This window comes from Motacilla alba, chromosome 23 (genome assembly GCF_015832195.1).
Source record: "Motacilla alba alba isolate MOTALB_02 chromosome 23, Motacilla_alba_V1.0_pri, whole genome shotgun sequence".
In the NCBI taxonomy this organism is placed as follows: Eukaryota; Metazoa; Chordata; class Aves; order Passeriformes; family Motacillidae; genus Motacilla; species Motacilla alba.
The window spans coordinates 6,113,836-6,127,833 of record NC_052038.1 but is presented as its reverse complement, the minus strand read 5'-3'; the positions used below and the strand labels follow the sequence as shown (position 1 = coordinate 6,127,833).

The 13,998-nt window shown below is 54.2% G+C and overlaps 1 protein-coding gene across 2 annotated transcripts; it reads right to left on the bottom strand.

Annotated features, from left to right (window-relative positions):
- Positions 1-258: 258 nt before the first annotated feature.
- DHDDS (dehydrodolichyl diphosphate synthase subunit) lies at positions 259-10,155 on the bottom strand. Of its 2 annotated transcripts, none has more exons than XM_038160882.1 (9): positions 10,092-10,155; positions 9,073-9,156; positions 8,185-8,301; positions 7,509-7,651; positions 6,781-6,897; positions 6,505-6,606; positions 5,739-5,853; positions 4,522-4,629; positions 259-1,749 (listed from the first exon to the last, which is right to left on the bottom strand). In XM_038160882.1, the coding sequence occupies exons 2-9, from the start codon at positions 9,133-9,135 to the stop codon at positions 1,513-1,515; spliced, it is 1,002 nt and encodes a 333-aa protein (XP_038016810.1). In that variant the 5' UTR covers positions 9,136-9,156; positions 10,092-10,155; the 3' UTR covers positions 259-1,512. The 2 variants fall into 2 exon arrangements, with proteins under 2 accessions (XP_038016810.1, XP_038016811.1); XM_038160883.1 differs by lacking the exon at positions 10,092-10,155 and adding an exon at positions 8,696-8,885.
- Between the last annotated feature and the right edge of the window lie 3,843 nt (positions 10,156-13,998).

Below are 13,998 nucleotides of genomic sequence, written 5' to 3'. Positions count from 1 at the left end.
TAGCCAAATTCTCTTTGCTACTTACACAAGAGGTGGAACCTGCACACAGCTTCACTCAGGCAGGCTTTGGGGTACCAGCAAAGTGCTCACACCACACTGTAAAAACAACCTTCAAATCATTCCCAGGCTAACAGGAATCACATGAGGAGTCTGTCACAGATTAAATATTATTATATTAAACCTGGATTCCAGCTTCATCACACCTTAAAATAAGCAGCTCCGCATACTTTTAAACATTCAGGTTATTTTTTAAATAACTTTGGTATGAATATACTTTATTCCCAGTTTGACTACACAGTTCTTCACAATCACAGGCCAAGTGCTCAGTGTGCAGCACTTACAAGGCTCTTAAATCTGCATTTTGTGGTTTTCACCTGGAGGTAAGAAGGAACACTTCAAACCCAGCAACAGCTGGTACTGCCACACGTGTGTGTGCATCAGGAGCAGAAATCAGGACATTTCCAGATGTTTTGATCGTGGGGACGGAAACCAGGAGGAACGAGAGATGGAAGCAACCTCGGAAATCAGCTTGTCCATCCCCCTGCCAAGGGAAAACTGAGCACAAGCAGCACTCCACAGCTGCTCCGGCCGCTCCCCTCAGTATCAGCCAGGCTGCCCTTCTGAACCACCCTGGCTGGGCTCAGAGGCTGGTTTTGGCTCCTGCATTCCTGAACTGCAGCCACCCTCATTCCCTGCAGCTCCCTCAGAGGGTCTGGCTCATGGTGGCCATCACCCGTGTTCAGCCAGTTTCCTTCATGACAAGGCTCATTCCCAGCCCTTGCTCCCTGCCTGCTCAGAGCCTTTCCCAAGGTCGGTGTGGCCCAACACAGCACCTCCTGCACCTGGCTTTTCCCCAGTACGCTGCTCAGGAGAGATCTCAGAACCTGCTGAAGCTTTGGAGCAGCTTTTTTTTCTTTACAGCGAGGCTGGGAGCCCTTCCTCTAGCTCTCTGGAGACCAGGAGTGGAGACACCCCACCCAGCAGTCAGGTGGGGAAAAGACAAGATGCTCTGAGCGAGCAGGCAGTGGGGAATGCCCTGACAGCAGAACAATCCTCTCCCTGCAGGAGGCAGGGCTCTCTTGATGGGACAGCAGAGGACATCTCAACAGAAGAGTCCCTACTGCAAAGCCAGGGGAAGAACCCGAGCCCAGACTGATTTAACAGGACTGGACTGGCGTGGCTGAGCCAGCTCAGGAGCAGCCAGAGAGCTGGAGGAGGCTCACTGCAGTTAACTTCTTGTCACCGGAACACCTGGCCTGTCCAGGACCAGCAGCAGACACCCAGCAGGGTGCAGGAATCTGTCACCAGGGCAGGGAGGTGACACAGGACGGCACCACCTTCCTCAGCAGCATCACAGGCCAGGAGAGGTCACAGCAGCCATCCCTGCTCCGGGCAGGGCTGGCAGGACGGGAGGAGCTCCTGGAGCAGCCCGGGCTGCCCAGGGCAGGGCAGTCCCTCTGGGCAGCAGCTGCTGGCTCTGAACGCTGCGTTCCCCAGAGCCCAGCACCTGTGTCACGCAGACACCGGGCACAGTCTCTCCAAGAAGTCTGCTCTCTTGTGCTCCAGGGCCTGCAGGAAGCCCTGGATCCTCTCCTCCCTCAGGGCCGTGCATTTCTGCAGCAGCGTGCGCCGGCGCCGCGAGTCTCCGTGGGACACAAACCCCTCCTGCTGCAGCTTCTGGGTCACGTAAGCCTGGTCCCTCTCCATCTGCTGCCGCCTCCTCTCCTCCAGGTAGGAGTCTCTGGCCTTCTGGAGTGAAAAGCAGCGAGTGTTAGCTCTTAGCAGGCCTCTCAGCTCACCTGTGCTACGGGGGGACAAACAGCCCCAGCCCGGCCGTGGATCTGCAGGCTCACTCAGGGCTGGCTCTGGGGCTGCCTCTTCCACCTTGAGGCAAAAAACACAGGGATATCCTTCTGGGCCTTGCCTCCAAGACACAGCTCAGAGCATTAGCTCCTAGTTAGAACAGATGAAAGCCAGGACAGATTGTGGGAAAACCCTCAGATATCAGAATGAGAGAGGAACAGCTACAGGAGAACTCCTGAGCCCCGGACGTGCACACTCTGATCCTCCCCATTGTTATCACAGCATCTCTGATCCTATTCCCCTGGCTGCTGAAAGGTTTTAGGGGATTCCAAACCATGACTTACAGGGCAATTCTTTGAGATGATCCACCATTGAGCTAATCAGCTTTAAAACAAAAGCAGGAATAAGCTCAACATCCCCAAATTTCTGTGATCTAAGAGACACAGCAGGAGGAAGCAAAGGCGGGAGCCATCCTTGCCTACCCTTCAAGTATTTGAAATATTTTGTTGTAGAACATCACTTTTAGATTCCTCCTTATTGCACACATCCTGCCCTGCAGCTTCCAACAGCAAACACACATCAGCAGGCAGGAATATTGAGGTTCTATTTTTAAAAACTGTAAAACTGGTCACTGTGACATAAACTGACACACACACACACACACTTGGGAAGTGCTGGTCTTTCAAACAAGCAAGAAGAATAATTACTCTAATGAGAGCCTGACTCACTCATCCCCACACTCTTCCTGAGCCCAAGGCAGCTATAGCTCTGGCAATCAGCTTTTGTTGTGCTGGCAATGTGAGCAGAAGCACCCCCAGCAAACCCAACGAATGGATGCACTCCAGGGCTCATCATCATCAGCCTGCTGAGCAGAAGACTTCACTCCCTCCAAGAGCAGTTCTGTTTACTGCCCAGAAAACACTCAGCTCACCACTGCAGGGGCAGGCTGGCCAGCTGAGCCCTGCATTCCTTCCCAAGATCTACCAGGTACCAAAAGCAGGGGCAGCTGATGCTGGGACTCTGGAGAGCAACAGCCAGCTGGGAAATCAAATGGCAGCCACTAAAAGTGATGCTGTTTGAGCTGGTGGAAGGAGGATTTCTTTTCTCCAAACCAAGGGGGGTTTCTGTACCTTGTCACCCCTTTCATCCTGCTGCCCATCCACATTCCAAAGCAGCAGCACACTCCCACAGCAGACACAGCTGCTGTAAAACATCTTTGCTTCTCAGCAAGTCCCCCCAGCCCCACCATCCTCACTGACAGCAACCCTTCCACCAAGAGAATTTGCTTTGTGATCTCTTTTGGATGTTAAGATCACTGAATATAAATTTAAAAAGACCCAGCTCCTAAATCTCAGTTCCTCTGAGGGAGAAGTCCTCCCTTTGCACAACTGTGAGGGTTTCCCTGGAAAAAAGAGCAGCCTCAGGCACTGCCAAGTGGCTCTCACAGGGAGAAAACTGACCAGAGAACCAATGTGGACAATGAGAAACCTTGATAATGGCACGGCACGAACACATCCAGCCACCAAGCAGAACTAAGGAAAGATGAGAATAGCTGGGAACAGAAGCTGCGTTTGTTGCCTGTCAGAAACCAGCACCAGGAGCAAAGTCAGAACAGTGACCTTACTGTTCCAGACAGAGGCCAGGCTCATGGCAATGACAAACACCACTGCCTTTTTTGCTTCCCCCTTCATGCAGAAGGTGAACTGCCATTAGCTGCACTAACACAATGAATTGCTGGTAGGAAAAGGGCAGGCTTGGGCCAGAAATAGGAACAAAAGAGGTTAAGGACATGGGGAGTTTGGATGCTGCCAGACTGGCTGCACTTGATTAAATTCAGCCATAACCACAACTGGCCATAATCTCTTTGACAACTCTCAGGGGTGAGCAAGGTCCCTGAAGGTAGGAAAGGGCAATGTGATGCCTCTTTTTAAAAAGAGGACCCAAATAATAAGGGAACAGACACATTCAGCAGGGAGATGTGGTGGGGATGAAGAGCTGCCACACTGAGGTCCTTCTGCCAGGCTCTGCTGCCTCTGTGTCACCAGCTGCTGCCCCCCACATTTCTCCAGCAAGAGTTCCAGCTCCCACACTTGTTTTGGTTAAAAATAGCCAAACTACTATCTCACTACTGAACTGGCCAGCTGGATCACAACCAGGTCAGGGAGAGCTCACAGCAGCAGATCTAAAAGGAGAGGAACAACGTCAGTGAGCAACAGGAACAATCCCTTCAGCAGGTACATCTGGAGCCAGCAGAAAGGGGACGCTTGTCCCCGGACTCACAGCTCAGGCTGCCTCATTTCAGCTCCCCGAAAGGAAACTCTACACCCACGAGTTACAACCCTAGAAACAACAGTGGAGTTAGAGGAAGCACGTGAGTGCTCCCTGCTTGTTCCAGTGTGAGTGCAGATTTCTCCCTGAGGCAGACCAGCAGTGCTCACTGGGTGTGTGAGCCCTGGGACAGATGCTCCAGCTGTGGAATGAGCAATGAGTAGCACAGACAGTGCTGACTTTGGATATTTTGGGTCTTGCTGAACGTACAGGAGTCTGGCCACACACCAAGAGGTTGTAACAAGCCACAGGGGTACAGGAGGAGCAGCACGTGAGCTGCTACTGAAACCAGAACTTAACTAACACCCACTGCTGCCACTCTGCAGCCTCTCACCTGACCTCCAGCTGCTGTGCAGGTAACACACGGGGCTGGCCTTGCCACTGCCTTACCTGTAAAGCACTGTAGTTCATCTGGAACTGAAGGATAGCTTCACACAAGTTCCAAAAGGAATATTCTGGCCACAAGACCGATTGAAACACCAGGCATGAATGGGATGTCTGCAGAAAGCAAGATCACCCACAATTTAATCACTGAGCAAGAGAAAAACTCATTAAGATGCAACTCTGTTGGGCAAACGATGCCACTTTCCCCACAAAGGTTTTACCTAGGCTGTGTTACCAGATTCTACTTAAAGTGAGGTAAAAACCAGCTAGGAGAGTCTGAAATTGCACAATGTAGAGTCCTTCTAATTCGTTTTCAATGCTGGGACACCAGTCATGCACTCCTGCAAAGGCATCAGCAGAATTCTTTCTAATGCTGTGTTGTCTTCAGAGAGGTATTTTTAATAGCTTAAGCACCACAGACTTATAAAAAACCTAAAATAGCAACGCTGGAGTACCAAAGGCTAAGGGAATAACAGTTGAACTGAGGATCAGGACATGACATTTAAGCCATTCTTCAACTGACATCTCATGATATTCCTTACTGCCCACTCATGGCATTTTAACTGCTCAATGAAGCCAAGAGTTGTGGTGCTCTGAAGATATCCTTGAGCTGGATGATGAAAGATTTCAAATCAAAACCTATTTTTGCCACCAAGATCCTCACAGTTTGAGGTAAATATGTTCCTGTGATGACTGCTAAAACAATCCAACACTTAACAGGACTCCTCTACCACCGAGAGCAGCAGAGTGTTATTCCATAGCATCAACACCACCCAGGGTACAGGTGTGCCCAGAAACAGGGGGAGGAGAGGGGATGCCTTGGTAGGCAAGCACAGCTCAGGCCAGACAACTTCTGAGAACTCGCCAGTTAAATAATTTGGAATGGGAATAATTTGATGTGGTTGCCTAAAGGCAACTGGGTTTTGGCTCCAAATTGTACATGTAAAATAAGATGTGAGCTTCAGCTGGAGCAGCTCCACTCAAATGATCTCTACAAACAATTATCTAAAGGTGAGGAGAGGAGCAAGGGATGAGAACTGATGATTTTAGGCAAACACGGATCTGCCAGAAAGATTGCTCAGAGGTGCCCCAGCATCCTGGAAGTTAGCTGACCCCAGCAGAAGGAGCTGCAGAGCCCTCACATCTGCTTGCACCTGAGTCAGTGGAACACCAGCACCCTCTGAGGCAAAGATGGACCATCCCAAGGAGATAACAGACTTTACCTGCCAGAGCAAGAAGTCACTGAGGCGAACCTCTCCCGAGGTTCTTATCAGCAGGTCTGGGTCGGGGGAGTTGTTGGTGTACAGACACTTATCCAGCAGCGATTCTGACACGTCACTGAAAGAGACACAGTTTATCACACACCCTTCCTGACCCGAGGGATGTGCCACAAACCAGCACGGAGGGGTTCTCTGTAAACTCAGGGCTGCAAATTAAAGCTGGGTGGTGAAGCTGAACCACAGACAGTGATCGAGTTGCTTCTTTTAGACACTGCTGTCTGCTCCACAGGCTATTCCAAATGCTACCTCAGCCCCCAGAGCATCCCACTCCATGCTCTTTGAAACATAACACAGCGGTGGAAGCAGACTGTGAGGGCTTCCATCTGGAGCAGGAGCAGAGTGTAACTATTCCTTCTCCTTCAGGGTGGAGGAACAGTGCAGCATTCATGATTCATCTGTTGTTTGACCTCATAGCTAAGACTGTCAGCCAAGCAGCCAATTGTTGTGGCATAAAATCTGCCTTCACATTTAAACTAACTTAAGACACAGACCTAATTTCTCTCTGCCTTGGTTGTGTATCTATCACCATGGTAACTGAAATAATAAAAGCCAAACATTGCAGAGTAACTTTAAGTCATTTGTTCCAGTCACACTGGTTTAATGAGATCTATTTAAAAGCCACTTGGCTTCTGAGAGGATTCTCATGCAGAGAGAGTGGTGAGAGAGGCAGGATTCATCCAAAAGCCTCACACAGAAAGCCAAGAGTTACCTGGGCTCCAGCAGTCCTTGCTCCACCCCCCAGGCCATCTCCCTGACAGCATTGCTGATCTCGTGTCTCGATGTGTAAGCAAAGCAGACGTTCAGAAAGCACCTGCACAGAGGAAAAGCTGTGAGAGGCTCAGCCTGGGAAGGCCCCGCGCGTGACAGCCATGTGTGCTTGTAGGACCAAGAAGAAAAAAGAGGTGTGGCATGTCTGACAAGTCCCAGCCCTCGGGAAGAAGAGGAAGACGTGAGGTGTCAGCTCTTTAAACTGAGTGCCACTCACTTGTTGTAGTTCCTGGTTGCCAGCACAGCTTGGGCAATCAGCTCCTGGATGTCCACGGGCAGGAGGGGCAGATCCCCCAGGACACGGATGCACACCCCGTGCTTCTTCAGGTTCTCCCTGCACCCAACCACAGTGGGGAGCACAGAAAACACATCAGCCTCTACTGCAGAGGGCCAGCATCCACCCACAGCTCCAGCAAAGATGAGAACTGGAGGAAGGCAAAACCTCTAAGTGCTTTTCAGGTGTGCTACACTGGCTGAGGTTTGACCATCCCAAACCATTCCATGAAGGCACGGTGATCATTCCCCACACCAGCTCCTGAGGCACAGACATAGCCAAAGGACCAGGACATGATCACAGATTAGGCATCCCTGCCTGTGGAGGCCTAGAAAACAGCCATAGGCTCTGGGCACCTCTAACTAACCAAAAATGAGGACAGAGCTTTGATATTTCACAAAAACAACATCTGGCACTCTGTGCTTCTGACCGTGCTGTGTTTATCTGAGGGCTGTCCTTGTCCCCATGGTTTGGATGGCACAGCTGTCCCCAATCTGATGTGCAGGGGGAGCATGCATGCACAGAGCTGCACACCCCACCCAGGCAGGCCCAGCCCCTCCAGTCTCTGCCTGCAGGTGGGGGAGGCTCCCCTCATTCACCCATTGTCACAACTTGTGACATCCCTGCGATTCATCCTGTCCTGCCCCAGTTCCACCCGTGGGGACCCTTACTGCTCCTCCAGGAGGCGGCTGAACTTCTGTCTGGCCAGGTCCATGAGCCCATCCACCTCCTCCTTGGAGCGCTTGAAGTTCTCAATGCTGAAGGCATAGACTGTCACCTCCCGGATGCCCAGGTTCAAGCACCAGCGCAGGGTCTGCAAGAAGACAAAATGTGACAATCAGGCCAGCAAAGACACAGCTGTTCCCTGGGAAACCTTCCTGTGGTCTCCCAACAAGCCAGGGCTGGATCAAAAGAAACTATCAAAAATATAACTCCTAAATGTGAAATTCAGATTCATTTTAAAGAACGGGAGGAAATATCACTACCTGAGGATGAGAATCCATCACAGGGGACTCATCCAGCCAGGACAAGCACCACTGGTTTATAAGTTATATCACACTGCACTTCTCAAAACGTTTTCAGAGAAAATCAACCTGTTTCACATAGATAAAAGCCTTGGGATCTGTCAGGTAGATATTTTAACTGAGTGCAAAACAGAAGGAAAAGCAGCTGGATAGAATGACTCTGCAAGATAACACAGGGAGGGAGGAGCTGAAGTTGTGAATCCTGATGATGAACAGCAGCCCCAAGCACGGGAAGAGCGAAGAGAAGGAACACAGAACACCAGCCCAGCAGCACACCCAGCTCCAGCTTCCAGCACACAAAGGCAGAACACATCCTCCCCACCTGTGCCAGCTTATCAAAGCCTTGGGAATGTCCCTGCTGCCTCTCCACGTGACACTTCTGGGCGTAGCGGCGATTGCCATCCATGATGAAGGCCACGTGCTTGGGCATTGGACCTGCCTGGAAACAGGGAGAAGCACAGCAGCTGAGCAGGGCTGTCCCCACAGAGAGCTCAGCCCTGTCCCCTGCCTGCTCCCAGCCCTGCAGAGCTGTCTCCCTGCAGCTGCAACGAGCAGGGCGCTCCTTTCCTCCCAGCCAAGGCCAGTCTGGGGTGCCCAAAGAAGCAGCTCAGTGCTGACAGCTGCCCGAGCTGAAAGGCAGCTCTGCCCTCCCCACTTCCCTCAGGACACAGCTGCAGGGCTCGGGAGCTCAGCAAAGGGGGGCACACAGGGGTTTATGCTGCATTTTTAATTTCAGAGCTCAAGGGCCTTTTCACAGACACAGCTACCTTCAGAGAACACAAGAAAAGGCCACAAGACATCCCCCCACCAAGGGGAGTGCTCCTTTCACTGACCTCACTAGGGCAGCACCAGAGTGGGTCTCAAGCCTGAGCAAGGAGAGAATTTTCCTGGAACTGGTGAGTTTTGGTTCCAAGGCTCAGTTTCCTTCCTTCAGCTCCCAGCGTGAGGATCTCTCTTCTCTCCCTCCTTCCTCAGCCAGGGCACAGATCCTTATTGGCGAGCACTGCCTGCAGTCCTGCTCATCTGCAAGGCTAAGCCTAAGCAATCTCCCGCCCTGGGATGGAGTTCAGGGATGCACACCCAGTGCCAGCACTAAACGCAGCCTTGCCAACAAGGCTCCCTTTGCAGAGCACTGCAGCCACAGAGACAGCTCCACCCCGAAGAACCTGCCAGCTCCTCACCACAAAGTCCACCCAAATCCATCCCTTACCTTAATGATGTTGGCACAGAACCTCTCTATGATGGTCAGCTCGCCCTCTCTGATCCACGACATTTTTTACTGAGAGCTCCTTTCCTTTTTCAAAGGGAAGATGAGAATAAAGGGGTTAGAGGTGATTATTTGAGCCCAAAGCAAACAAACCACCTGGGAAAAATCAGCTCTGACTTGCTGCTCCGGAGCCCTTTACATTGTCCATGCAAGTCCTTTGACAAGCAGGCCGTGGGGAAGCTCGGACACAGGCTCTGGAATTTTCCAGCTGTGTCATCAGAGTGGATTCTGCAGCAGCTGGTGCAAGGAAAACCAGCCCCGAGTCCTGCAGCCTACAGGACGGGTCGGTACAGACCCACCCCAGCACAAACAGCCCAGACCCAACGGCCGGGGCTCCATCCCGCCATGCAGGGGCGGCAGCAGGTCGCGTTACACCCCCGAGCTCATTCCCCGCGTGGGCTTTCTCGGCCTCCTCCCTCGGGAAGGGATCCCAACCCACAGCCACAGCCACGGCCGCAAGCATCGGGGCAAGGAACCGCCGAACCTCGGGCCGCTCCTGCAGCTCTCGATGCCCGCCTGGCACGGCTCGGGCAGAGCTCACCCGGCGCCGCCGCTGCCTGCCGATGGCCGGCGAACGGCAGCCGACCGTTCCGGCGCGGAGCGACCGAGCGCTCCCGCGGAGCGCCCCTCACAGGGCCGCGCCCGCCCGGGGCAGGCGGGGAGGCCGTGCCCGCTCCCCGGGCAGCGAGCGGAGCCGCCCGAGAGCGGGGCGCACGGGCAGCCCCTGCGGGAGCCGCCGCTCCCGGGCGGGAAGCGCACGGTGGGGACGGGGCGGCCCTCAGGCCTCCGCCGGCTCCGTGAGGGGAGGGACACGGCGGAAGGAGACACAGCCCGGCCGCAACGCCCCCGCCGCGCCCGGTAAGCCCTGGTAAACCCCGGTCAGCCCCGGTAAGGCCCGGTAAGGCCCGGTCAACCCCAGCCAGCCCCGGTAAAGCCCGGCTCCCCGGTCCCGGTCCCGGTACCTGCCCCGGCGGCGCCGCCTCAGCCTCCGCCGGAGGGTGACGTGCCCTTCCGCTTACGTCACACGGCGGGCCGCGCGCGCGGGGGCGGGGCCGCCCTGAGGGGAGGGGAAGATGGCGGCGGGGCAGCGTGAGGGGAGGGGGCGGTGGTGAGGCACAGCCCGCGGGAATGGCTGCGGAGGGACAGAGGGCAGGCGTGGGTCGGCGGGAAATTCTCCCTTTGTGAGCGTGGGGAGGCACAGGGTGCCCAGAGAAGCTGTGGCTGCCGCTGGATCCCTGGAAGTGTCCCAGGCCTGGCTGGACAGTGGGGCTTGGAGCAGCCTGAGATAGGAAAGGTGTTCCTGCCATGGCAGGGGTGGGATTATTGGGTGGGCTTTAATGTCCCCTCCGCCCAAATGGGTCTGTGTTTCTGTGACAGGGCTGGGGCGCTTTTGGGGGCTGCAGGGGAGGTGGGGTGCGGTTCCCCCATTTGGGGTCTGGGCTCCTCAGCCGCAGGGGAGGAAAACACAAGTAACCACACACAGAACATCACCGGCAGCCATTGCCCATGGTCTTTATTAATTTTATTTTTTTTCCAGAAAAGAAAAAAAACCCCACATTTTACATAGTTGGTACAAAAACAAAAATAAAATGAGCAGAAGAGGGGGGGGAAACCTGCAGCAGCAGGAACTGAGGATGTCGCTGCAGGGACTCCGGCAGGAAATGTCTTTGGGAAGTGTGAGTAACTGCTCAGGGGTCGCCCTGAGCCCCCCACACACACAGAGCCACCCCACGCCCCCTCCCTCCCGCCCCTACAACTTCTCGGGTTTGACACGAACGCTTTGGTTGCTAGCAGTAAACATGGATTACATTCTTCCGTCTCCTGGTGGACATTTTTGGGACTCAAGGCTTTCGCCCCAGGGCAGACACCCCCCCTCCCCGTGTGAGGGACGCCTTTGTTTTATTTCTCATACATTCAAACACTCCCGTGTCGCAGCAGGACCCTGAGCGTGCCCCCTCCTCCCCTCATGCATAGTGCCCGTGGGCAGGGTGGGCCGTGATGCAGCAATTTAGTTAATTATTGTCAGCAGAAGGGAAGAGCCACAATGGCCAACACGAGGAGATGCCAATCAATCCCATCTCCTCCAGCGTGGCTTCCCAGCACAGATAAAAATCCCTGTTTTCTTAGATCCCAGCGCCCTGGGGGAAACCTGAGTGATTCCCTATTTGCTTTGCCCAGGGCAGGGATGGTTACAGAGCTCCCACCTGGCAGCTCTGTGTGGGAGAGCAGATCCATCTCCCTGCTCCATAACCTATTAGATGCTTTGGATATTTTTTTCCTTTTTTTTTCCTTTTTTTTTTTTTTCCTCTTATTTTTGTAAACAATAATCAAGGAGAATACTGAGAGAAAGTGGAAAGGTTTACAGGGGTACTTACACACACTAGACACCCGGCAGAGAAATCACCAAACCATTAAAGTGGGAGCAGGGGGGGAAGGTCCTACACGATCCTTGAGGATAGACAGGGATTGGGGGGCAGAAATAGGGATTGAGGGGAAGACACAGGGATTGGGGGAGGATACAGGGATTGGGGGGCAGAAATAGGGATTGAGGGGGGCAGATACAGGGATTGGGGGCAGATACAGAAATTGGGGGCAGACACAGGGATTGAGGGGGGCAGATACAGGGATTGAGGGGCAGATACAGGGATGAAGGGACAAATACAGGATGAGGGGGCAGACACAGGGATTGAGGGGGGTAGATACAGGAATTGGGGCAGATAGAGGGATTGGGGGCAGATACAGGGATTGAGGGGGGCAGATAGAGGGATTGGGGGCAGATAGAGGGATTGGGGGCAGACACAGGGATTGAGGGGGGCAGCAGTTTCCCTGGCACAGCCGAGGTGCCGGGGGGAGGCCGAGAGCCACCCCCAAGGCTCTATTGCATTTACCCCGTCAGACTAAAGCTGTTTTCCTGAAGCAGTTTTGTACAGATCCCGTTGCTAGTCACAAAAATAAAAGTCCTTCCCCCCTGTCCCAAGAAGAGACCACCACCTCACCCCAACCTACTGGAGCAGGGCAGGGAGCAGCTGGGGCTGCTCTCCATCCCCCTCAATGCCCCCGTGCTGGGGGGCTCTGGCCCCAGCGAGTCCCCCCAGATCCCCCATCCCTGGGGATGGAGTGGGTGCTGCTGTCTGATCAGCCCTGCCCCACAGCTAAACCTATTGCTACTAAAAACCAGCAGGAAACGTGCCCACAGCCAGACACCAGCACGGCCAGACACCCTCCCTGGGAGGGCTCCAGGCACCCCTGGGCTGCAGGAGGAGTGTTCATACCCCAAAACCTGGGATCCAGAGATTCTGTACCCCAAAACCCAGGATCCAGAGATTCTGTACCCAAAACCTGGGATCCAGAGATTCTCCTGTACCCCAAAACCCAGGATCCAGAGATTCTGTACCCAAAACCTGGGATCCAGAGATTCTGTACCCCAAAACCCGGGATCCAGAGATTCTGTACCCCGAAACCCGGGATCCAGAGATTCTCCTGCACCCCAAAACCCGGGATCCAGAGATCCAGCACTTGAGGGAAGCCAGGAAGGAGAAAAGGATGGAGCAGTCGCACCTCCCCTGTCCCGGGAGGCCACGGCCAGCCAGCCCTGAGCTGGAGGGGGAAGAAGGGCAGGGACTGAGGGTAGCCCTGTCTCCCAACACTCCCCGGTCACTGTCTGCCCTTCCTCTGTCCCCCTGCGTGGGGCTGGGACCCCCATGCTGACCCGCCAGCCTGCTGGGAGCCCGCGTGGCATCCCAGCCCGTGGGCAGCAGGAGCACTCGGCACGGGGTGCACTGGAGCGTTCCCATCAGCTGGGGAGTCAGTCGGAGAGAGGAGCAGGGGACAGCCCTCGAAAGCCACCAGAAACTGGGAGAAATTCCAGAGCTGGGAGCTGATGGGCTCTGGCGCCTGTTCCCTGCCCGCGGCACCCCTGGCTCCCCATCCCCACACACGGATCCAGACCCACACGCCTCCGTCGGTGCATGGGGAAGGGAAAGAGACCCTTACAATACAAAAAGAAAACAAATCCCAAACATACCGAAAAACACATTTGAAAAGCTTGACAACACGTCAGCCCACCTAGCAAACATCCAGTGAGGTAGATCTACACTTCCAATACAAACTTCATCATTTCTTTGTGCTGTTAGAAAAAACCCTCCTCTCTGTCCAGCACTGGGCTACAGAGGCATTTTATCCCTGAGATTGCTCGAATACCTGAGAATAAATTGCAGGAATTATGTCCTTTCTCTCCTTTTTTTTTTTTCTTTTTTTTTCCTTTTCTTTTCTTAAAGATTAAAATATACAAAAATACAAAACCAGAATATTTATATTAAAAAAAAAAAAAGAACAACAAACCCAGAAACAAAGACGACAAACAAACCCAAAGATACGTCATTCACGCACGTCCTAGTGCAGCTTTCACTTGGCCTTGGCTTGGCACGGCCGGGGGGCTCCCCGGGAGAAGGGGGGGTCCACCGGGGCCAATAAATAAAGGCAAGGCTTGGGAAGGGCCCTGGGGAGGGGGGACAGCAGCCACTGACCCGGGACAGCCTCGTCCCCTGTCCCTGGGGAGGGGGGACAGCAGCCACTGACCCGGGACAGCCTCGTCCCCTGTCCCTGGGGAGCCTCAGCCCCAGAGGCAGCGGGCTCTGCAGCGTGGGCTGGGCAGGAGGAGCACAGGGGTGTCCCCAGCACGGGGTGTCCCCAGCACGGGGGTGTCCCCAGCTCCAGGATCCAGAGGCTGGGAGAAGCCTGGGAGGGGAAGAGCTGGCTGCATAAAGCACCTCGTGCTCTCTGGGCTGGCCCTGGGGAGGATCAGGGGAAAGGAAGTGTTCTTTTCCTTTGGCTTGCTCTCCCCCAGGCTGCAGCTCGCAGCCCACAGGC